Genomic DNA, 25,212 nt, shown 5'->3' with positions numbered 1-25,212 from the left:
GGTAGTTCTGAAAGATATATCCAAAATGAATATTACCACCCATAACAACGTGGTCTCACCTTTAAACTTCTGTTTCAAAAGAATGTGTTGAAAATTCATTATTGTGGGGTAGGGTGTTTTTTTGGTAGTTTTCAGCTTTAGTATCTCCAGGGGTTCTAATAGTAGGGTTAAACAAAAAAATAATACAACCGCCTTCTGTAGCAAAGTAGATACTGTGTAATGATGCACTGTGTCAAGATATATTGCTTTCATTTTGTGTGTATGTCTAAGGAACTTAGTGAACAGCATATCTTATTACAGTATGTCTCCCACTGTGTCTTTCTTACTAGGCTTTCTGCTGTGATAATGATTTTAAATTCACTTTTTCATGGTTTCTTATTTGGCTTCATGTAGAAAACCTGATCTTATTCTGTAAGATTTACATTAATTTAATCTCTTGTGATTTTCATTTCAAAATCTTGGGGTTTGATGTGGGGTTTTTCCCCCCTTTGGTTCTTCTGTAATTAATGCTGCGGTACGCTTGTGAAATATTTATTCCTTGTTGCTTGAGCTCTTCATTACCAGAGGTTCACATGCATGCCCTCATAAAGCCATTCTTTGTGCAAAGTAGTTTGTGAAAGCTAAGAATCACTGTGTTATTCCTAGTGTAAAGTGTTAACTTTAAGTGATTATTTTAACTGAGTGCAATATTTCAAACTGGAGGTGCAGTTAAGCACTTCGAAGCAGGAACCATCTTCTTGTTTATTCTGTTTGCAGTATATCTAGTCCACTTGGTTCTTTATCCAGTAGTAAGGCTTCTAGGCAGACAAATTATTAATACCTGATGAGTTTCTAAAATGATTCACCTATCTTGCTGCTTTTGTCTTCTCATTATACAGTAGAATCTTGATTAGGAGATCCCTAAATGCTTTGGGGTTGAACCTTTTGTGCTGTAAGAATTGAATCTAATCTCCTTCACCAGTGTAAGCATTTGGTAAGCTTGCATCAGTTTTGGGTGCTGTTACATCCTTTTTTTTGATTTCTTGACTGTATTCTGCACCTGTGTTGCATAGCATCTGATAAATGAATATTAAAGCAGGGAGATGTGTGCTAACAGTATTTAACCTCTGCTCCCCTATCACTTGGAAGACTCTCTTGGCCACAGTAGGGTAACTGTACATGCCGATAGGAATAACTACTGTGGAATTAGACTATGAGGGAGTAGGAATATTATGTTGTAGAATTTAAATAGTAAAGGGTGAGCGCAGATGTTTTTGATATGGAATTTATAAGAGTTTTGTGGTGGTGGCGGCTCAGAAAATCAGTGTGAGATGCCATGCACCAAGAACATTTAGGCACCTAAATGATAAAAAGATGTCACTTGTAGATTGGTCTTCAAGTTTCTGTTACCTAAATTTTGGTATACCTTTGCTTGTTAAAATATGCTCAGTGATATTTTGGCAGCTGACCTGGAAGAAAACATAATTCTGTTTAAAAATCTATTATTTTGTGGTAGGACTTGATTTTTGTAGCGTGTGTAAGCTCACTTCTGTCTGTTGCAAAACCAGAGCTGTTCCCGTGAGAGAGAGTATGGATTTCAGCAGTTAAGCGTAGGTTATTTTTCCTGCAAGAGATAAACTTCGGCATGTGACCTCTGGCACTCTTTCTATTAAAGCTGATTGTGGTAGAAACCTGAAGAGAAACAACTTCCCTTCTCGAAGGTACTGCTGTGCTAGGATTTTTCTCAGTGATGCGTTTGTCTTGCCCTGTGATTAAGACATTAGGTGCAGTTGAGAAATCAGGTGAAGTTGCAAAATCAGTGACCTGTGTTTTGTGTTAGTATTGCTTAAAGACAGCCTGTACTGCTTGCATCTACTATTCTTGACCATTCAAAGCTTACTTGATGATAAGACACTTGCTATAGAACTAGTTCTAGATCAGTGTTTTGTGCTCTTAAGCTTATTCAGGTTCCATCAGTGTTTCTAACAGATGCCAGAGATCTCAATTGAGGCAGACTGGAATAGGACAGGTTTTTTGCTCTGTATGTTTTGCATGTTTCTTGCTTTTGAACCTTGGAAGTGCTGAAGGATTTAGGTTTTGTCAGAGTTTTGTATTGTCTTTTAATGGAATATGTTTTCCAGTGAATTTAAATGCTATTGATAGGAGTGCCTTTTTGATCACAAATTTATCACTGACTTGTTTGTGGAGATGAGCAAAGTGACTTACAAGAATAGTTTATGTGCTTTTAATACATAGACTACAGACTGCTTGGGTATCACTGCTTAACACTGATAGTGTTAAAAAGCCTTTTTTTTCTAAAATATTCTGGTTTTGAGTTTAAACAGGCCAACTTGTTGTGCTGTGCTACTTGCTCATTTTCTCCATGTATGCAAAGTTTTTAATGCTTAGCTTTGTTATATGCTGAGCATGGTACTTTCTTCTGTGAAAGGGAAGGGAATTATGCATGGCTCCCTTATTATGAGCCAAGGCAAAAGGGGAAGACAAACTTCATAGTGCATTGCTTTAAGTGTTGTATTGAAATTACTATGTTTAATCTAAATAGGGAGGATTAAATTTTGTGCCTTGTTAAATGGCCTGGTGCTGGTGTTTCCAGTTGGGCTGCATATTTACCATTCCTGAAGTATCTGCCACTTAGAAGCAACTAATTATAGAAACAATGACTTCCATATTTGTAAAGTTTCTCTTTAAAATAGATTAAACGTGACCTGTCCTCCTACTAGTGTTGCTTTTAAAATTGGAAATCCAAATTTCAGAGGCAAGGCTGTTGTCAAAAAAAACCACAGACTTTGAGCTGTGTTTTTCTTATGCTTGTGAGGAAACCTTGTTTCCAGACTTTGAGAGAGTAAACCAGCTGATTTTATTATAGCCCTCTGAAATGTAGCATCTGTGTCTATTTTCTCACCCTGTAAATGGGATTGATATCCCAGTGTTGTCTTCTAAGAGAGCAAGCTGACAGAGATCCTATTTAATGGAAAATGCTGAATGACGTGAAGCTACAATGAACAAAAACTTTTCTAAGATTAAACATACAGTGCTATAACTATAGGACAAAGTTTACCAGTCTGTTCCTGCTTGTGTCATCTTCTGTCTTTGCAGCTGTTGATGACTACAGTAGCTTTTATATAGGAAACAAAGGGTTGCTTCAGTATATATATTCTGTCTTGAAAGAGTTGTAATTGTTGGACTGAAATATGTAATGAGCTACTGCAAAACATTTGGTAAATGGAAACTAGGGATATTTACAAAAGCGACTTCTCTATAAATCTTGATTTCTTTTGAAAGCTTGTGCTTCCATTAATAGGCAACTGATGGAAAATCTAATGCTTCAGCATGACAAATTTATATTTAGAATCAAGTTTGGCTATCAAGGGTCAGTTTCAATAAAGCTTTGTTTAACTTTGTTGTGAGCAAGATTGAATAAACATAAAGTTGTACTCTAAAATAAAATTAATTTTGCCTTCAGATTGCCTGATCGCAAATGTGTGTTACTTCCATTAACTGCTTAGAGTCTGACCCTGCATTTACTGATGTCAGTGGCAAAGTGTCAGTTTATTCAGTGAATATGGGCTAGAATATACCTCAATACTGTGAGAGCAATTAGGACATAAATTAGTATCACAGGTGCTCCATTGTAAGGATTAGTCAAACTGTAGGAACCTTTGCCCATATTCCTTAGCATTTGACAGATTTTTCTGTCTAATTCTTTTTGTTTGCCTGTGGTTACAGAGTGGTGGCATGATCAGTCCTGGTCGCTCTGTTCATCTGCACTTATCCCTCCTTTTGTGTTGTGTGGATGGGGTCTTGAAGCATGTATGTTCATGCATACTTCTGTGCACTTTGTGCTTCATATGAGCTTCTGAAACAATGCTATTTAAAAAAGGATCTCCTCTCATATTTTGGAGTTTACTTTGGTTGTCACTGGTTGCATTTTCTAATGAGTCTCAAGTATGTTGTCACGTATTTTAAAAAAACCACCCAAACCCAATGCTGAATAAAACAGTTTGTTGTTATGTTTCTGTATCTGGCCAAAGAAGCGAAGAGGCAACCTGTTAAAAGAAAGAACTCTCACTTGGAGATCTCTTGTCTACTGCAACGAGAAATTAGCAGAACCCTTTCACTACTGCATTGATTATTCTTTTCTTTTGGCTTCTTGTTTCACTTTCTCTTTGTACAATACAGAAATAATTTTGCTTTAATAGCGTATTCTGTACTGATTCTGGAACAAATCTTATTTGTTCTGATGACATATTAGGAGGTGGGAGACCTAAAATGCCATTTATTAAAAACACAGCCTACTTTGCTGTTTATCTTCATCAGTTCTCCCTCCCAGCTGAGAAAAACAGTCCTAAAAAAAAAAATCTGCATAGATTACTTTGGGCAAATGACTTAGCATTGCAGTTTTGTTTCCCTCTCGTTTTAACCACTACCCATGGCTGAAATGTCTGGATCATCACGCTGGAGAATTAGTTCTGTTTATATTTTGCCTTGGTTAGCAGTCTGGCCTTAGTTGCTTTGTTTCCCCTTTTTGGTTTAAGTGTAATGAAGTTTGCTGTCATCATCTGAAGACACATCCTATGTAAAAAAAAGGAACTTTTAAAGTATTAAAAAGCACTGCTAAAATACTACAAGGAAATTGATTTTGTTTTGTTGGTAACGCACTTGCTCTGTCTTTGTTTTCTATTCAGAAGTGGAAATGGGGATTTCTTCTCTAATGAAATCTCTCAGTTGTGCTGTGGATTCTTTGTATTATGCTTGCAGAATGATTATAAAAACTTTAAGTTTTCAGTTGCTGTTCTTGTGAGTTATATATATGCAGTGCCTAAAGAGCAGAATGCAAAATTTAAATTCTTCTTTCTACTGAAATGAGTTTCTTGGAATCATATAACCCTCACCCCACCCCCACCCCCAAACCAAACCAACCTGTTAAGTACAGATTAAATTGCACAAGAAAGCAGTGTGTAAGGCATAATGTATGTAAAACACTTTTGAAATGCAGTGTTGATTCCTTTAAATAAGAGACACTACCAAAGTTCTGTAAGCAAAAAAAAAAATTAGCTTTCAAATAATGCTTATGTGTTTATGATTACATGATACGCTGTATCTTTATTTTACCACCATAAGTAAGCTAAATATAGTATGAGCTGTAAAAAAACCCCAGTAATCAAATAGTATCAGCCAATTGCTGTGTCATAGCAATGGTTAATCATTACCTATATAAGAGACTGGGCATTGGGAAAAGAAACATTCATTAGTTGTCCTTCTTGTCTGGGTACCTGTGAATTGTTTGAACCTAGCAAAATCCAGCAGAAATGTTCAAATGAAACTTTCTTAAAACAACAATGTGGGGTTTTTCAATAATATTAAAGGGGGAAAAAAACCCCAAAATATGAGAGAGATGTATTATATGTTTATTGGAGAGATTTAGAGAAATTTTTGCCCAAAATGCTTGGATGGAAGAGTAACATAGGGATTATCTTTGCAAATTGGCAATAAATACATTGCTATGGCAGCCTTGCTGGTGGCAGTTGTTCAGCTCCTGCTTTGATCAGGTCTATCTTCTTTTACAGTGCTTCATGTGAAAGACTGCTCTCTTGTAATAGTAATAATGAATGAAGATATAATACAGTATCACAGGCATCACTGTAATGAGAGCATTCTGCCAGTGACTTCCCATTAAGAAATTACTTATTTCCACATCAGTCTACCAAAATAATGTAGGGAAGAGCAGACAGCCAGACAGGAAAAACCTTTAAAATAGAGAATCTTGTCCCAACCTGAGTCACAAGTAAAATGTTTTGACTATTTTCTGTGGCAGTTCCAGTGTTTGTAATTAGTATCCTGGCTAAAGTTTGCTTGATGGGTTACTAGGAGATAATGACCAGGATGTTAGGAACGGTTGTTTGAAAGTTTTCAGTGCTTCTTTGAATACCATATTTGTAAAACATTTATCCTAGTTTTACTGATGTTTTCTGTGGATGAGACAGCCTTGGGGTGTTTTAATCTTTATGCCATCTAGTTTTTAATCTTTAATCTTTATGCCATCTAGTTTTATAGGCCTATATACAACTGAATCTCTTCTTAAGCCATACTTTTGCCTGGCAGTCTTGAAATAGCATGAAAAACTCCTCTCAGTTTTCAGGGAGGGATTTCACTGTTGATATTTGTCATTTATTGTGTGACTGCTGTATGTTAATACTTGAGGATTTTGAAATGTTTTTTTTATTTCCATTAAAAGTGTTTATCCCTTTGGTGTGCTGTGTGTTGAGGAGAATGCCTTGGACTTTTGCAGAGGGTAGGTGAGTCACCCTGCAGCTGAGGGATGTGCCTGAGGTGAGAGGAAGCTCTGGGTAGAGCAGGGCATTTGATCTGGGTTGCATGAGTTGGGTGCTGCTGCTGGAGCTGTATCACAGCTTTTCTTCTGAATGTAACTTCAGGAGTTGAGAGAGTTAGCATGAAAGGAAGGAACGTTTGCCTACCACTTAATGATCAAACAATGCATTTAATGAATATTAAGGTGATTGTTCCACTGTAACACAGACTTTGTTGTACAGCAGGTAGTGATACTTCTTTATCAGTGCTTATAGCCATAAATATTTTCAGAACAGTCATTAATCCCAGTCAAAGAAGTAGTTCTCTTCTTACTTGCTAAGACATACTTTTCCCCTGGCTCCTCTAGCTTAACTTCTATACTTTTTAAAAAGATTTTCTTCTGCTAAAACTGCAGGTCTCTTACACCCTAGCTTTGTCTGTAAATGACTGATGTTCTTACTAAATAAGGTATCTAAGCAGAGATGAATTTTGTTGGATGAGACATAATTTCACAAGCCCAAAGACACAAGCTTCTCAATAAATGGTTAAAAATAATAATGGACTCTCTACTTCAACTTTTGCTTCCCCCTCATTTTGTATGATTTTTTTAAAATTCTCAGTTTGGTTATAAACAGTCTTTGGCCTTAGTCACTGTGGCTTGCAGAATGTCCTAGTATAACATTTGTTAATGAGGTACCTTTGAACTCAATACTTGCAGACATCCTGCAGACAACAGTTGCCTATCCTAAACAGTGCTACACTAGGGAAACTTACTCCTGTGTTTATAAAGTTTGTTGTAGTAGGGTGCACGGTATTTGGAAAAAGTGAGTGATGTTTAAATAGAGATTATTTGGTGAAGTGGTGTTTACAGGAAATAGCTGATGGTGAAATTTGAGCTAATGCTGCGTAAAATAGCATGAAAGACGGATGAATTAGCAAATTTAATGGGAAGGTAAAAAGAAAGAGGCATCACTGCATCTGTGTTAACACTTTCTGTAGAAGTCTAATTCTACTCGTGCAAGTGGTCTGAATAGCTGTTGAAGAATGACCGTCTCTTCAGTTACTTAGTTTGAATGTTATATTTGGAGTTGAAAAGAATGCATTGAGCACAATTTCTTGTTTAATTTTGGAAATTGCCAGGGAATTCTGATAATACAATCATAACACATACTGAAAATACATATTATAAAATTGTAATGCGTTGGTTATTGTAGCTATGATGATTTAATAGTGAATATAATACTTAAAGCTGGAGTGCCTACAGTCTCAATTATGGTGTTTTTCCTCTCTCCTTTTTCAGAGTACAGGATGGCAAAGTGCTTTAATACTTGTTTGGTGAATTACAGCATAACTCATTGTCCTAGTAATTTACTTGATGATGATTCTTCCTTTTGCTCAGTAATTAAATTTTCTTGTATGTTAGTGTGTAAGACTAACTAAGCAAAGATCCAGTACTCTACATGAGTGGTACTTAACTTCAATTTTTCTAGTTCAGATACATTAGTTTTTTGATACACTAAAGTACCTACTCATCAATGAAAAGTAGCTTTCGTTACTAACTGGGACAACTGAACACTGAAAACCCTTTTGGATTTGTCCCTCTTGACACCTACATCCTCATGCTACTAAACAAATATGGATTCTTAATTAAAAAAAAAATGTTTTATTTAAACAAGCTTATAAATTCAGATATTGGACAGTAAGGCTGTCTCTGGGTGGTCTGTGGTTTTGGCACAGAGCAAGGGCATGAACTGAGAAGTGTGGTAGATGTCGGACTACTTGCCATGATGTGGCTCATGTGGATGTTCTTTAGGTAGTAGTGAGGATATAAGACTGTCCTCAGCCCACCAAACTTTCAGGCTTTACTTTTGTAAAATAGTTATGCACTGCTTTTGGCGTTCTTTCTTAGACAAATGGAAGGAAAATCTTCTTTGAAGTTGATATTCTATTAGATACTAAAATGAGGCAAGTATAATCAAGCTGAAATCTTTGTACAAAAAAAGATGCATTTCAGCTAAAAGTAACTTATAATGGGATATAGAATTTAAGGCTAGTTTGGATCTGTCAGTGTTTTATTGAGTAGAGCATTTTTCATTGTTTAAGGTACAGCTATTCTGTACAAGACCAAAAGCATAAGTGTAAACACCTTCAGGATAGGGCAAAATTCTTTTCTATGAAAGCAGAGTTTAGAACTTATTCCTAAGCAGTCTTTAATTCCTTCTTCACGACAAAATTTAATTATATTCTTAACACTTTAAAATATGTTAGAATTGTACAGATGGGATGTGTGTGTGTGGTTCTTCCGTGATACACCATCTATTTTAGCAGTGAGTCTATGGCTTACTGCTGAAAAATCTTTTTTATAATTGCCTAGGAACATGGTCAATTTTGTAGAGCAGGCCAGGCATTACTACATCTTCCATATGTTGGTTTCACTTATGAAAGCCTACACAACTGTGCTCCACCCACAGTGCTAATTTGATGTCTTTCTGTGCTCAGACTAGTATATCCTCCACCAGATCTGAACTTCAGTCCCTTTTAATTAGTGTTTGTGTTCCACTTGGGAAATATAAAGGTTAACACAAATGCTAAATGTTGGTGATCTGTATTACACCCTGGTTGATTGGAATGATGCAACAAACACTTGTCAACTGTTTTCCACCTTTGGGTTTGCTGCAGAAATCCTGTAGTCTTGTCATTTTGTGGTATTTGTAGCTATGACACAACTTCATCAATCTACATTTTCTCAAACAACTAATGAGGATATTGTTTCTTTTATCTTTCTTAAGAATGTCAAGCTGTCAGCTGAAGTAGAACCATTTATTCCTCAGAAGAAGGGTCCAGAAACACTAATGATCCCAATGGCACTTCCTAACGACAGCGGGGGAATTAATGGCATGGAACCAACACCTATCCCTAGCTACCTGATCACCTGCTATCCATTTGTACAGGAAAACCAATCTAATAGGTAATAAGTAGTTGTGGTCTTAATGCAAGATAATCTATTTTTAAATGAGTTTAAACTTTTGGTAACTTGAGAAGAGTCAGTGACTGCTTGCTTGATGTTAATTTTGTTTAATCTTCTGACCTCCAGTGCATGAGGAAACTTATCTGTCTCTAATCTTTTTTAAAACTTATTTCTTTCCCTCTCCTTTATTCATATTCCTTGCTGCTTTTTTTTTCCCACCTGGCTACAGAGGTCTAGTACAAATCCCTCACAAAGTCACCTGCTGTACGCTTGCATCTTCCAGGACAGTTGAGATGTCTGTCTCTGAATCTCTGATACTGACGCCAGTCTGCAGGTGTCCAGCTTGGATCCTGCCATGAAGGAACAGTATGCAGCTGACACTTGCATTGAGTGTAGCTGTATCTAGTTTTCTTTGTATAAGGAGTTATAATCTATTGAGTTTAGGAACTCTTTATTCCAGACCAAATATGTTATTCCCTGAATGCACAACTTCAGGGTTGATTACTTTGTGTTGAAGGCATAAATAATTATTGCTGTTAGATTTTTGAAAAATGTACATGATGTTTGCTTAGGACAGCACTTCAGTGTTGCTGCATTTGAATAGCTGAGACCAAAATAATCCTTTAGCAACTGCCTACTGCAGATGTGTTAAATTATCCTCAATTTTTACTTCCCCTATTCTCTTTATCTAATAGTAGGGCTTATGCATTTTTCATGTAGATGGTCTCCTGGTCTCTTGGGGGGTTGAAGAGAAAGAAAATGGGGGTCATGCTTTCCAAAGGGTGGTCTCGTTATTCTGCTGTATCACACATGCAGGAAGAAGTCTCTGCACTTAGTTTCAGTAGTAAGTTTGTAAATGCCTGTTTTCACGTGTGCTACTTGGGGCTGGCATTTTCATGAGAGGCTTGAACAAGGGGCGAGTTGGCAACTTAATATAGTTAAGTACTTGGCCCTGAGTTGGCTAAAGTATGATACTGTTCAATGTGTCTGCTAACTTACTGCATGTAAGCTTAGGCATCTATTTGTTATGTGTGTTTCCTGAAACAATGAAATTATAATGGGTCTGAAATACTTGTCAAAGTCAATTCCTACATTTTATTTCAAAGTTTAATATTAGAACATTACTAAGTTTATGCAACTGCGCGATCAAAGATTTTTATTTTGCACTTGAGTATAATGTGAGCTGGTGAAACATAACTGGCATCTCTAAGAAGTCCCAGTAAATATAAGGTTGGTTATTAAAAGCCAGGAGCTCATGAAACAAATGAATTGTGTTTATTTTTTTTTGTTCGTTTTTTTTAAGAACCCTTTTTTCATAGTCTGAGTTTCCTGGACAAACTTACTGAGCAGTTGTCTCTACCTTTTTATTTTTACAGACAGTTTCCATTATACAGCAATGACATCAGATGGCAGCAACCTAACCCAAATCCTGCAGGACCATACCTTGCTTATCCTATAATATCTGCACAACCACCTGTTTCTACAGAATATACCTATTATCAGCTGATGCCAGCACCATGTGCTCAGGTCATGGGTTTCTATCATCCTTTCCCTGCCCCCTATTCTACACCCTTTCAGACAGCAAATGCTGTAAATACAGTTACTGCAGAATGCACTGAGCGTCCCAACCCCACTGGCCAGGTTTTTCCATTATCCAGCCAGCGGAGCAGAAGTAGTAACAGGGGACCAGTCATACAAAAAGTAAGTCTGTGTTTTCATAGGGTAAGTAGAACTGTAAAAATTGTCCCTGCACTGGAAGCACACGTATCATTTAAGCGAGAACAGATCTATCAGTAGTATGAATGGAAGTAAAGGTGGACAGAAAAGGTGTTAATTGAGTGTAGCAAAACTGTTCACTGAGATACTTTGTGGTGAAATGCTTGATGGGTTTATAAAGTGTGCAAATATAACATGGGAAGCTCCTTTCCACTGCCTCTCTGCTCGTTTGAGCTGAGCTTAGCAGTACTTCATTAGTAAACACAGGAAGTATGGCCCTACTTTCTTTACCCCTTTTTTGCTACTTCCATATAATGTTGTACATGAAGAAAATAGTGCAGAGAGGTTAATAAAGCAAATATTTTAATGAGTATTTCTCTTAATCTCTTGTCTTTAAACTTGTGGCTTCTGTTGAGAGAATTAGAGCTTTTAATTGCATTCATTACAACTGTGAATTCAAATCACATGACTTACATGTGGCTAACTTTTGAAAACAGCAACAGCAGCTGCAGACGCACATAAAAAATAAACGTCCTCCAGTGAAAAATGTTGCCACTCAAAAGGAGACCAGTTCATCAGGTCCTGAGAACAGAGCAAAGATTGTCTTGTTGGTTGACGCATCACAGCAAACAGGTAACTGCTTTCTTGTGTTCTGGGTCTGTGAAATAACTAGAGCTGCATATCAGTTGCCATCTTTCATACAAGGAGGTGAACCAAATTCAGATGTGGTTTTCAAAAGAAATCTTTGCAGATCAAAAAGGTAATGATGGTTGCAGAGACCTACTCAATATGTCATATGATAATGTTGCAATAAAGTGGTACTCCTGTAGAGGCTTACCTTTAAAAATCAGACCCTCTAGAAGGGGATGGTTGTTATGAATAGTTGGATCTAGGCATCATTTGTTTCAATCCGATGCTGTTATGTGCGAAGACCTCATGTTTTTACATTTGTTCTCATGATGTATAGTTTTTTCATGTCTTTTAAGAGTTCCTGCATCAGTAACTGTTTTTATTGTTTCTTGCAGACTTTCCTTCAGATATAGCTAACAAGTCACTTTCTGAGAGTGCCTCTACAATGCTTTGGAAATCAAAAGGCAGGCGCAGAAGAGCTTCTCACCCTGCTGCAGAGTCTTCTAGTGAACAGGGTGCAAGTGAAGCAGACATTGACAGTGACAGTGGCTATTGTAGTCCTAAGCATGGTAATAACCAGGCTGCAGCCATGACTTCAAGAAATACGGATTCTTGTGCAATGAATGTATGTAAACATAACTGAATAGCTTAACTATATTTGTGTCCTACAGACTAATAAAAAACACTAATTTTTTTTTTTTCCTTTTCAGGGTGTAGAACCATCAATAAATACAAGTAAGCATTGTCTTAGCTGGTGAGCTGTTTAAAATTTGGCTGGGTCACTTGTATTCTTGCTTTACGTTTTGGTAGGAACCATCTCGATCTACTTCAATATGCTACTCAGATTCTTCCAAAGATGTGTCTTTACTGTAATTTCTACTGCCTCTACCAAGACTCCTGTTACCTGTTGAATGAGCAAGTGTATAAGTAGCTATTGCTAGTGCGTTACCCTTAAGCTTCCTCAGGCTGTTGGACTGTAGTTTGTACTTGGGCAGTAATAGGATCAGAGTTCTCATTCTCTATTTGAGTAATACTGATAGCTTTTTAGAAACTTCAGAGCGTGAATACTGTGATTAATTTCATGGTAGTGAGTAACACGAATGGCTATATGTATACACATATGTAGCCATTCAGGACCTATATATATATGGCCCAAAATTGTTATGAATGCGAACCTGGAATTTCCTTGGACTGCTTCCTGATAATTAGTTGTAGGTAACTTGAATGTTGTGTCATTTGACTCTTTCGTTAAGGCATTTCTACTATCTTTATAGAAATAGCTACAGAAGAAAGTGTTGTCAGAGGAGAATTAGACTTTATTAGAAGACTCTATTGGTATTGCTGTTGTGTTCCTGCTTCTGGTGGCCTTTGTATCATTATGGTGATTCTGTTATCCTAATCCATTTTTTCATAGGTGGCACTTCTCTTTCCACTGGCATAAGTTGGACTAATGTAAGTTCGCAGGCAACTCAAAAAAAACCATGGATTGAAAAAACTCAGACATTTTCTAGAGGTGGAAGACAAGCTGAGCAGAGAAATAGTTCACAGGTACGTTGTAAATGGTTCTGAATTCAGGTGTACTGTTTCTTGTAACAAGAGAACATTATTTTATAATTCATTTTGAACTCCTTAACCTGCAAAGAATAGTTAATAGAAAGAGAGAATGAGAGGTGTGGAGAAACTCAACCTGAAAGTCCAGTTGCATGTTTCTACCTTGTATGATTTTTGAGATATCTATACATAAGACATAGTGATATAATTTCATGTACCTGGCAATCTTCTGGCTATAGCCTATTCTCTATGTGTCTACCTAGGAAGAAAATTACATACCAAGTAACTTGTGATATGAAGACTCTGTAGGTGTAGAGAAGTTAGTTCACTACTTGTACCATTCACTTTTTAGAAGGAAGGGGAAAAAAAATTTCCAAAGGGTTCTGATGTGATAATGAACTGGAATCATGTGTTGTCACTCCTGTTGTCTTTGAAACTTATTGCTGACAAATGAAATAATTGTTTTATGCTAATACTTGAAGAATATGTTTTTGTGACTCTTCAAGTAGGACAGGATTTCTGTAACTACTATGTGAGAAGGAAGTGGCCTTTCTAATTTTGATAGTCTAATGTAACTGCAGGGGGGTGCAAAGAGGGACAAAGAGAAGGTTGAAACAGCTGCATTTGCTTAAATGTAGGTTTTGCTTCAATTCAGTTACTGCAGACAAGAATAGCTGAGCTTGAAGTGGGAGCTTTATCACAGGCGTGCCTTTATGCACAGTTACATGTGAGCTAGTTTCCCCTATTTCATTTGTGAAATGGAATTGTTAGTTTCTCTTGACTCTTCCCACTTGGTGTCTGTGGGCTGCTTATATGAAGAAGCTTGTTGATGCTTTTATCTGGTAGTATAGCGGTTCTAAATCTTTTTATAAACTGTAGTCAAATTGGAGGCTTTTAGAAGCCACTATTTGTGGTTTATGGCATTGGGGAGTAGGAAGAACCAGATTTCCTTTCATCCAGTCACACTTTAGACTCTAAATCTGGCAGTTATTTAAAAACAAAGCTGGCTCAGAGTTTTAAATGAGGCTTCCCCAGCCAAATGTACTGTACCTCAAGGCAGAATTGTCCTAGAAACTATTTTCCTTTTAAAGCTAAATTTGTACCAGGTCTGTAGGAAACTTGAGAAATACAGTGGTATGAGAGCACCAGAATTTCAGATTCAAATAAAACTTTGCTTTCAGTCAACCAGACTTGCACATGAGTTTCCACTAACCTTTCAACGATAAACAAAAGAATGTTTATACCACTGTCCTGAATTGTCTGGTTGTTGCTGAACTCTGTGCATTGTCATAAAACATGTTTGTAAGGTAATAATTGCATGTGAAATAACAATGTAATTGGAGAAAGTTCTTTTGATTAATCATGGTTACAGACAGTTCCTCTGGATTCATGTTTGAGTTAGACAGAATCACCAGCAAGTCTTGTGGTTTTCTTTGTTTGGCTGGAAGGACCCTATTTATTTTTTTAGTTCAAAATTGAGGTGAATATATAGAGATACTGTATTTGGCCTGTGGGGTTTAGTGAAATAATCTGATACCATCTACAGTGTGTGTTTGTGCACGTTAAAAATGAATAAAAAAAGGAAAAAACCCCTGAAACCCAAACACCACCCAAGCACAGCTTATTCAATCTAATTGTGTAAGAGCTGTCCCTGCTTAGTTGCTGATCAGCAGACATGAGAATCCCTTACATGTCTCCACACACAGCTTGAAAAATTGCAATTGCAAAATGCTAATCACGTTCATTATGTTCAGTCTGGTTTCAGATGCAGAGACCACAGCACATCCTCAGAAAGAAGGCAGAATTTGCAGAAACGACATGAAAAACCTCTAACTGCAAGCCAGACAAGTAGAACAGAGCAGAATCCTGAACCTCTGTATTTTGAGGTAGCTTTGTTTGAAAACTACATCTGCATTTTAGTGATGCAAGTTGTGTGTGGAATAAGTGATATTCTTAAGAAGTTAGAAAACCTCTGACTCCAAGGTGTATGATATAGTGTACTAATTCAATTACATGGTGCATTCATTGTGTGTGTGAAGTCTTGCATTTGGATGCTTCAGAAAGCATGAAGATTTTAGAACTATGAGCGATGGACAAATTAGATAAACAACTTTCAAGTAACTTTGTTTGCTTGTGAATATGAACTGCTGTGTTCTCTGGTTTATTTCTCCTCTCCCCTAATTATGTTTAGAGTTGAGTACAAAACAATAAATTCTTGGGCTTTTTAAGAAAAGGTTATTCAGATAAATGCATGTTAATCTTTTGTAATTTTTTACTTGTGTCACTTTTGAGCCATTCTACCTTATTTGGGACTTCAGGATTCAATTCATTCTTCTAGCTTCAGTGGTTTCAAATTATGCTGTTCATGTGACTTCTGCATTCTCTTAATTCTTATTTTGTGTATTTTTTAGGATGATGATGAATTTCCAGAGCTAAATAGTGATAATGGCAGCAGCAAAAGTAGTAACCTCCAGCAAAAGATTTCACCCAAAGTTGTGAGTAATTATTTTTTGTAAGGAATTTTTAAGTTAGGTTATTTTGAGACTACCTCATTTTTTTTTTTTGAAGTCTTTTGTAAATCTCTGCTACAATACTTAAAATGCTCAACATGATGTTCTTGTATTTGCATTGCCAGTTTTAGACGCTAAAGAAATGCCAATTAATGTAAGTAGTGCAGAGAACCCACCTTAAGATTGCTGGATTTTTGTTTGCTAATGAGATTGTTAATGAATGAAACTGAGGTACGTATGGTGAGCAGAATCTTAGAATATCCTAAGTTGGAAGAGACCCATAAGGATAAGAGAGTCCAACTTCTCCATCTTACTGATGGTTTCTCATGAGTTTTGTGCTTTTTGAAATCTCATGCTAAAGTTTGGGTGACCAGTAGATGCAGCTGGCTTTTTGAGATAAAATTTACTTTTTGAGAAATACTGAGCTTTCTTTGTGAGAATACACAAACTGCGTCCTGGTTATTCCTTCTGACTCAGAGAGCTTGTGCTCAGGCTGATGCTTTTTGCAGACTTTTTTCACTGTGCTATCTAGCTCTGTGTTAAAATTGGGGTGTCATACTGCTGACCAAAGCAGCTGTTCATTTGATTTCTCTAGTGCAGTGTTTCATAGTCTTGTGAGAAAGGTCTTTAATTGTGTGGCTTTTTGCATTTTGTTTAAAATCCTAGTTGGATGACTTACCAGAGAATTCTCCAATCAATATAGTCCAAACTCCAATTCCCATTACAACCTCTGTACCAAAGCGTGCAAAAAGTCAGAAGAAGAAGGCCTTGGCAGCAGCACTTGCCACAGCTCAAGAGTATTCAGAGATAAGCATGGAACAGAAAAAACTCCAAGTGGGTAGTGCTACCGCCCTCACCTTTTGCCCCACTTTGCAGTTGGTGAAAAGGAGTGTCAGTTAGCTGCTGCCACTCTTCATAATACCAAGAATCTTTTGTAAAGACTGTTATGCAGGCACTGTTTATTTTTATTCCTCATGTTATATATGTTCATGTCACAGGAGGCTTTATCAAAAGCAGCTGGAAAGAAAAGCAAGACCCCTGTTCAGTTAGACTTGGGTGACATGTTAGCAGCTCTTGAAAAGCAGCAGCAAGCTATGAAAGCTCGTCAGATCACCAACACCAGGCCCTTGTCATACACAGGTACTTCTAATCTGCTTGACTGTTGCTAATTGTATTTTGTGACAATATAAATGAGATTAATCTCAGCATCCTAAATATGCTTTAAATTTTAGCTTTTGTATATAAATATCATATTTATATATACTCTGAGAAGAGTTTCTTAATGTGTTTCTCAAATTCACATGCGCGATCTTCCTGAGCTATAGTCGTACAAGTCTGTGTAGAACTCAGCTTAGACTTCTCTTAAAAAAACCTACTATTCATGATTTATTTCTTGAGAGTAATCCTGTCCTGAAATAAATATGTGAAAAGACCCATGGCTAAACCAAACATATGACAGACATAACAGAATTCTCTTTGAAAACAGCGTAGAGAGGATACTATGATACAGAAGGAATACCTTTCCAGGTTATTTTTCCTGCCTCTACTGATTATAGTTCTGGGCCTCCTGACTTAAGGTTGTCTTGGACAATTTAAGAAACAAATTTAATATATCACTTTTATCACATGCTGTTACTGTAAATGAAGTGCAATGGCATTGAATTCTAATGTTACTACCTGCTGTGTGGAGAGGCTTTTCCTTCTACTGTGGCTTTTCTGGGGTGGGGGTTTGGGAGGGATCTGTGTGTGTGCTTTACTTGATCTTCCTGAAAATAAGATCAGACATGCACAGAATATTAAACTACAGTTTCATCATGAATGTATGCAGCAGATTAACTATGTTTTTTTTTGTTCACTATTTCTTTATCAACATTTGAGATCAGCTTTTGTAATGCTTGGTGCTGAATACAGTATTGACGTGTTTGTAGTTGTCTATTATAACCCATGAATCTCATTCCTGAGCAGTAGTATGTAGCCTAGAGTCCATCATTATGCACATAGTTACTGTTTTCCTTCTTCTATGTTTCTTCATTTACCTACTTTGAGTTTCAGCTGTGTTCAAACATTATTTCAAGTTGGCAAGGTTATACGAGACAAAGCTCAGCAAAGAACAGTTAGCATTTCTATTTGAGACGGCCTTTGTTTTATTCTTTCTACAGAAGAAACAGTTACATGCTGGACTCCCTCATCTATTTTACCCCATCAAGTCTTTGACAACTAAAAATCAACATTTGGATAAATATTTAGAACTTATCTTACTAATAAAGCTGCATGTAGTCATTTGAGACAGATCTCTTACCGGTATTAAAGTAACTCCTTTGCTGGAATCCATAGCTTCCTAAAACGTGAGGCTAAGTTGAAGAAAGCTTTTAAAACCATCTGGAAGTGACAGCATCTGATGATGTCATTTTCCTGTCATTATGAACTGCTTTTTTCCAAGGAAGGAAAACGTACTTTGAGAATTCATCAGTGGAAAGTCTAAAAACAGTGTTGAAATAAAGCTGACATGTCTTTTGGTGAAACTAATATCTCTCTTGTATTTAGTTGGCAGTGCTGCTCCCTTTCATACCAAAGAATCTGCCAGCAGAAAGTCCTTAACAAAGGGACAGCCATCTATGGGTTGCCTTAATCCTTTGGATTCAACTGCCCCAAAAGTGAAAAGAGGAAAAGAACGAGAGATTGCAAAACTGAAACGTCCTACAGCACTTAAAAAGGTAAACACCACAACCCTGGATTGTCCTGCCCCACTCATACTTTGAAACCAAAACCTGCTGTTTTCTTTACTTGAGGACTAGTGACCCTGTCTTTTAGACCTAGGCACATATTACAGCTTTTATAGACCTGTTAGTGGAAGGTGATACAAATTTATCTCAAGGTGGATTGCAAGGATCTCTTAACTGTAAGTGCTAGAATGTATGGGAAAGCTTGCATAGCTCTTACCACGTTGTGCAATGTAGTATGCTAGTCTTAAGTTTTCCTGGGTTGGTTTTTTTTTTAGTGATGGGTATATATCTGGAAGTAAAAGCACACTTTTCAATTAAGTAAATGCAGAAGTAATTGGTCGTGTATGTCTATATACATGCACATGTGAAGTGTGTGTATACACAGAGAACGCAGTATGTATTTAAATTGGGAGGTAAAATACAAAAAACCCGAACTCTAAAAAAGAAAGTGTAAAAGATTTAAAAAAACAAAAGTGAGAAATTCATCTGTACTCATGCACCATGTTTCTTATCAAGATCACTTTATGATATGGGCAGTTAGAATCTGGCAGAGCTGTGTTTGTACAAACCTTGGCTTTGGCTAAATTATTTTGAGGGAGGTGGGGATTTTGTGTGTTAAAGTCCCTGGCAGTCTTTCCTGTGACTTACCCATGATGTACTTTGAGTTAGAGAATTTCACAGCTACCTGGTCAGAAGTTTCCTAAGCTCTCTGTTGCCAAGGCTTACTTATCATAGCAATATATCAGTTGCTACTTATCTTTGCACTTCCCTTTCTATGAAAGAAAGGATTCTATCTGTTGTCTGGTACTTCACAAAGGTGACTGGTATTCTTGCATAATGGTGGGGGTGAGGAGTTGTTAACAAGTGAGTGTTATGTATCAGACGCTGTGAAACTACTTAATACTTATACTGTTGAAAGCACTATGTATGTAGCAGTATTGAGTATACCATCTGTCAAATGCTGGAATGAAATACAGTTTGTGATCAAAGAGGAAACAAATGATGTCAGGGTTTTCTGTCCTGGAATGAGTAGGAAGGTTCAAAGCCACTTGGTGAACTTTATTTTGCATTTTTATCAAACGGACCTTTTTCTTTACAGGTGTATCTCTAACTTTCAGATGCTGATATCTATTGATTTTGTTCCTAGATTATTTTGAAAGAGAGAGAAGAGAAGAAAGGCCGTTTATCAGCTGACCATAGCCTTTTGGGATCTGATGAACAGAAAGAGGTTCATCTAAACTTGTCTACTGATCAGTCTCAGGAGCTGGCCTCTCAAGAAGGTTGATCGATCTCTCTGGTCCCTCTTCCCCCCCACCCCAGTTGTACTAACCTACTTATTGTAATATTTGGTCTTCCTTTTTATGCAACAGAACTTACTGATGTTAATTTTAACATTACGAAATAGTAGAAATTAGAACACTTTCTCTAAAACCTCTTGTCTGTCCCTCAGCATTGGAAGGCTCAGTGTGGTATGCGTGCTAAGTGCATCATCTCCATACAGCTTTTCAGTTTCTCTTGAATGGATTCCTAGTGCATGTCAGAGTTTATAGCATTTTTGATAAGTGGACACAGTGTGACCTGTTATTCCCTGTGCAATATTGATCCCAATGCTTTTTAATGATAAGCATCCTGAAAGTTTTCCAGATCTTGAAGTTGTAAACTGTAAATAATGCATTTTAGTTTGCTGAACACTCTTGTCAATCAACTTCAATGTCTGGACTGTCAATCTGCAGCAACAGCTCTGAGCAACTGAGAACTCCAAAGAATTTTCCATGTCTTCCATGTGTCGGGGTTTGGTGGGGGCAGAGGGAGAAGGGGTCTATTAAAGTTTCCGGTTGAACTGCTTCAGAGCTCTTTTATCTTCCTTCAGTCAGGACATTCAGAATAGTGTCAAAGTCTTAAATATCCTAGGAATAAGTTAGTAGATGACTATATATATTAAATAGTAAGGAATTACTAGACCAAGTTGCTGGTTTTCCCTTCTGTCCATTTCCCAAACTAAAGTTTGTATATAATTTAATGCATATTCAAATGCTGGTTATGTAGCAAACCCATGCTGAGGGATAGATACCTGCTTGCTTTGTTTCCCATACCACCCCTCCCACTCCCCACCCCGGAGTGAATACTGTGTAGTGTTTTCAGAATGTAGTTTTGAAAATGTAAGGGAGAGACACACAAGAAATGTGATGCTGCTTCTATGTGAAAATGTCTTTTTATGTTGTTTCAAAATTGTCTTTCAGAAACTGGGCTAAGTATGCCTAGTGATACTTCACTTTCACCAGCCAGTCAGAATTCTCCGTACTGCATGACACCAGTGTCCCAAGGCTCACCTGCTAGTTCAGGAATAGGCAGTCCAATGGCATCTTCTGCAATAACCAAAATTCACAGCAAGAGGTTCAGAGAGTAAGAGTTTTACATTATTAATATATAAATTCAAGGCTTGTCCTTCATTCAGTCTTGTGTTTTAAGTGTGGATAGGTTTACTAGGTTGAGGAGGAGCTTAACAAACACAAGCTACCCTTTCATTGGTAGAAGTTTCTGCAAGTATTTTTTTCCATAGATGGATTTCTCTGTGTGTGTGTGTACGCATATACAAGTGTATGTATATTGGGCACATACACACATGCACTCTGGGTTTTCTTTGCTTGCTACAACATATAAGCCAGGTGGAAATATTCTGTAAAAAGTGCTTGGATTGTTTGTTTTTTTTAAAGGAGAGATACATACACACTTTGGATGGGGGAAGGAGTACTTAGGAATGCTGAGAATACTGTAGAAGTCTCTCAATACATTGCTGCTTTTTTTACTAAAGCATCTTTATAAACTACCAAACTAAGGAAGAAATAGTTGTTTGTGGCACCTATTGGAGTATTTCTTCGGGTTTTTTTAATAATCTTTTTGACTGACCTTTTGAGGTAAAGGATGTTACTGTAAATATGGTTTTGGGATGTATTTTTAACTTAGGGTATACACCCAGATTTCTAGCTTCTTTTAATAACTTCTAACAATTTAATATCTGTTCTGAAGGAGTGAAGTTATTTTTATTTGGTGAAATAGTGTTGATGATGTGTTATGCTAATACTGAACTTAATTTTTTTTTTCAATTGACAGATACTGTAACCAAGTTCTAAGTAAAGAAATAGATGAGTGTGTGACTCTCTTACTGCAAGAGCTTGTCAGCTTCCAGGAGCGGATTTACCAAAAGGATCCTATGAGAGCTAAAGCAAGGAGAAGACTTGTTATGGGGTTGCGTGAGGTTACCAAGCATATGAAACTAAACAAGATCAAGTGTGTAATCATATCTCCCAACTGTGAAAAAATCCAGTCAAAAGGTACAAACGATAAAACAAGTGGTGCACTTCACTGTTTCCAGTTTTCTTGTGCTGATTAGCAAGAGTAGAAGCATAGTTTTAGTTACTGTTCATGATATAAAGCTTCCAGAATCAAGCATGCAATTGCCACTCCACACTTGCTTCATTCTACCCCATTCCTGATGAAAGTCTTTGACAAGGAGTGAATAGCTTAAAGAAAAATAGGTATTGTAATAGAGTTCAGTTTTATTCTATTCAGTCTTTGATACACCTGGAGTCCTGAGCTCTGGGTGCTCTTGAGGAGGATTGTGAATTAGTTAGCCAAACAACACGTTATGCCACTACCAGGATGGTAAACAGGCTTCCTGAGATGAGAATAGCAAGGCTCAGCTCAAACAGCTGTGAAAAATTCTGACTTAATGTGTTTGCAGGACTAATAGTACAGAGTAGTGCCTTGATATATACTCATTCTACTTGAAATGTGTAAAGCGTAGTTATTGGTGACTTGTGTGTGATGAAGTTTTGCTGGCTAATTACAACTCTGTATCCCACTTTAACTGTACCTTGCCACACTGACTTCTGCTGACTAGATATCTATTTAAAACTGCTTTCTTCAAGGTGGACTAGATGAGGCTCTGTATAATGTAATAGCCATGGCACGGGAACAAGAAATCCCTTTTGTCTTTGCTCTTGGACGTAAAGCTCTCGGCCGTTGTGTGAACAAACTGGTTCCTGTTAGTGTAGTGGGTATCTTCAACTTCTCAGGTGCTGAGGTGAGTAATTCTGCTCATATAAATGGCTGGAGTCAACAGCCTTGTAGTTACTAATTGATCTGGCACATACAGGGCACCTAACTAATGTGCTTGATAATGGCCCTGGCCCTGTATTAGGGTGTGTTTTCCTTTGAAGCTGGGTAGTTACAGAACTGAGAGACTGTGCTGAAACACTTTGGTCGCATCATCTCCATAGCTTTCTAATTGAATAGAATTTGGCTTATTGAAATGCCTTCTGAAATTCTCTGGAGGCTTAAGATTAGAAGGAAAACAATATTTTTAAGTACATGTCCTCAAAGTTGTGTAAATATGGGAGTGATGTCCTTTTAATACAGAGAAGAATTAAATTTTTGTTGAAATAAAATATTTGGTGTTAATAAGCTTAAGACTTACAATGTAGTATACCTTTGACTAACCAGAGTAGTTTAAAGTGACAATTACCAGTAAGAACTACTGATTATAAAAACTGCCTTCATACTTAGGACCTGTTTAATAAGCTGGTATCACTGACTGAAGAGGCCAGAAAGGCCTACAGAGACATGGTTGCAGCAATGGAGCAGGAACAGGCAGAAGAAGCCCTGAAGAATGTCAAGAAGGCACCCCATCATATGGGTCACTCTCGGAACCCCTCTGCAGCAAGCGCTATCTCATTCTGCAGTGTGATTTCTGAACCCATATCTGAAGTGAATGAGAAAGAATATGGTGAGTGTGTTTAAACCTTACTTTGCTAACTAGAAGTCAGAACTTTCTAAATGCTGCTTCTTGCAAAATGTAGCTAAACATACAGTGTTTCCTACAGCTTTGAGGGGTAAGAGAATTGGTTAGTCTTCAGGTAGTTTTATAAGATATGCAGGGTTTTTTTCTGTCCAGAGAATAATAATTTTCATTTCTAATCCCCTGAAATGTTATAGTAAGTGAATATCAGTGGAGTTGGCTTCTCCAGTTTTTACTGAACTGGTACCAAACACAAAGTTGATAACATGACTGAGGAAAAACTAATGACAGAAGTTAGGAACTAAATTATCAAGGTCTCTGAAAATAGGACGCGTAGCTTAAATTTTGAGAGTTGAGATAACAATGAACTATTATAGTGTGAGCAAAAGCAAATTGATTTGTCCAGTTGCTTAAGCCTCGATAACAGAAGGGAGATGTTTGCTTGAAGTCAAAAGGCTTCTCTCCTCTTTTTTTCCTTAAGTCTGGTGTCTCAAACTTACTTCATTTGTTAAACATTTTTCAAGTAAATCCTTAAACAGACAACTTAAGAGCATAAATTGCCCCAGTATTAATTTATACTTTGATTATGCTCACTGTTCCATTTGGTGCTTTAACAGTTTACACAGGAAACTAAGTGTACCCTCAACTGTGTAACATCTGGTTTAGGATACTGCAAAAACCCAGAGACATTGATAGCGATTTCTGTTGTTTCTCCCTTTCCCTTCTTTCCCCTTTTTCTAGTTGAAATTTTTCTAGCAAGCATAAATAATATTAAAACTCTGGTCTTTTGCAAACAATTCTGGGATGAGGGGAAATATTTTTATAGAGAAAGAATTAATGTTTCCTCCTTAAACTTCTTTTGAAACTTGTAGAAACAAACTGGAGAAATATGGTGGAAACATCTGATGGGTTAGAAACTTCTGAAAATGAGAGAGAATCCTCATGTAAGACTGCAGTAGCAGAAAAAGCTGGTAATGGTCAAATTGAAAAAGCTACTCTTAATAAACAACCACCTCTGGCTACAACTGGCACTACCTCAGGAACAAATCATGGAAAATCCACAGCAGGTGATAAGGACGAGGTAAAACCAGATGACAATCTGGAATGGGCCTCTCAGCAGAGTACAGAAACAGGATCACTGGATGGCAGCTGCCGAGACCTTTTGAATTCCTCCATGACCAGTACCACCAGTACTCTTGTACCAGGAATGCTAGAAGAGGAGGAGGAGGAAGATGATGATGAGGAGGAGGATTATGCCCATGAACCAATTTCAGTAGAGGTTCAGCTTAATAGCAGAATCGAATCTTGGGTTTCAGAGACCCAGAGAACTATGGAGACTCTTCAGCTTGGGAAGACCCTCAGTGGTGCTGAAGAAGACAATGCAGAGCAAAGTGAAGAGGAGGAAATAGAGACTTCTGAGCAGGCTGATCCAGTCACTGATGGTGAGGAATGGACAAATGATAAGCATGCAAGTAATGCTCAACATAAACCCACCATCTGCAGTTCTTTGAATAAAGAACACACAGATTCCATCTATATGCCGTAATAATAAGCAGGAACTCAGGAACTCTTTAGAAATAATATTGAAACTAACTGTTGTAAAGGTTGCAGCCATTATTTCATATGCTTCATCTCAAGGTTTTGCACTGTTAAACATTTAATGTGTATTTAATTCACAATGATATTTTTGTAGCTGTCTGTTACTTGTTTGATTTAAAAAGTAGCTTAGCTCTTAATCAGTGTCTCTTTCCCAGAATAGAAACTGTGTGGAAACTTTGTCAGTAAGTATTCATTTGATCTTTTGTAAATGGAAACGACTTGTAACTGACCAGTTTAGGCAAAATGCTTTGAAGATCTGACTGCTTAGCTCATTTTCAAACAGATACCTGAATTCAAACTGACAAATAACTAACACTTCACATTAGTGTTACAGTATTATGCCAGGCAGGTCAGGGCATTTGGCCATGATTTTCTCATTCAATCTAGAAACAAAAGTAAAATTTTGGT

General features: G+C 37.2%; 1 protein-coding gene across 1 annotated transcript; it reads left to right on the top strand.

Moving 5' to 3' along the window:
- Positions 1 to 1,158: 1,158 nt before the first annotated feature.
- SECISBP2L (SECIS binding protein 2 like) lies at positions 1,159 to 24,751 on the top strand (the record flags this gene model as incomplete). Its single annotated transcript, XM_084267930.1, has 18 exons — positions 1,159 to 1,200; positions 9,099 to 9,277; positions 10,654 to 10,978; positions 11,491 to 11,626; positions 12,019 to 12,248; positions 12,334 to 12,358; positions 13,038 to 13,171; positions 14,929 to 15,060; positions 15,586 to 15,669; positions 16,351 to 16,518; positions 16,683 to 16,824; positions 18,229 to 18,398; positions 19,555 to 19,687; positions 20,648 to 20,810; positions 21,519 to 21,739; positions 22,337 to 22,491; positions 22,974 to 23,193; positions 24,078 to 24,751. The coding sequence occupies 18 exons, from the start codon at positions 1,159 to 1,161 to the stop codon at positions 24,749 to 24,751; spliced, it is 3,333 nt and encodes a 1,110-aa protein (XP_084124056.1).
- Between the last annotated feature and the right edge of the window lie 461 nt (positions 24,752 to 25,212).

The sequence above is a fragment of the Gallinula chloropus genome, assembly GCF_964237585.1.
Source record: "Gallinula chloropus genome assembly, chromosome: 9".
Taxonomy (NCBI): domain Eukaryota; kingdom Metazoa; phylum Chordata; class Aves; order Gruiformes; family Rallidae; genus Gallinula; species Gallinula chloropus.
Note: the sequence above shows the minus strand (reverse complement) of the source record. Positions and strands in the feature narration are given on the sequence as shown.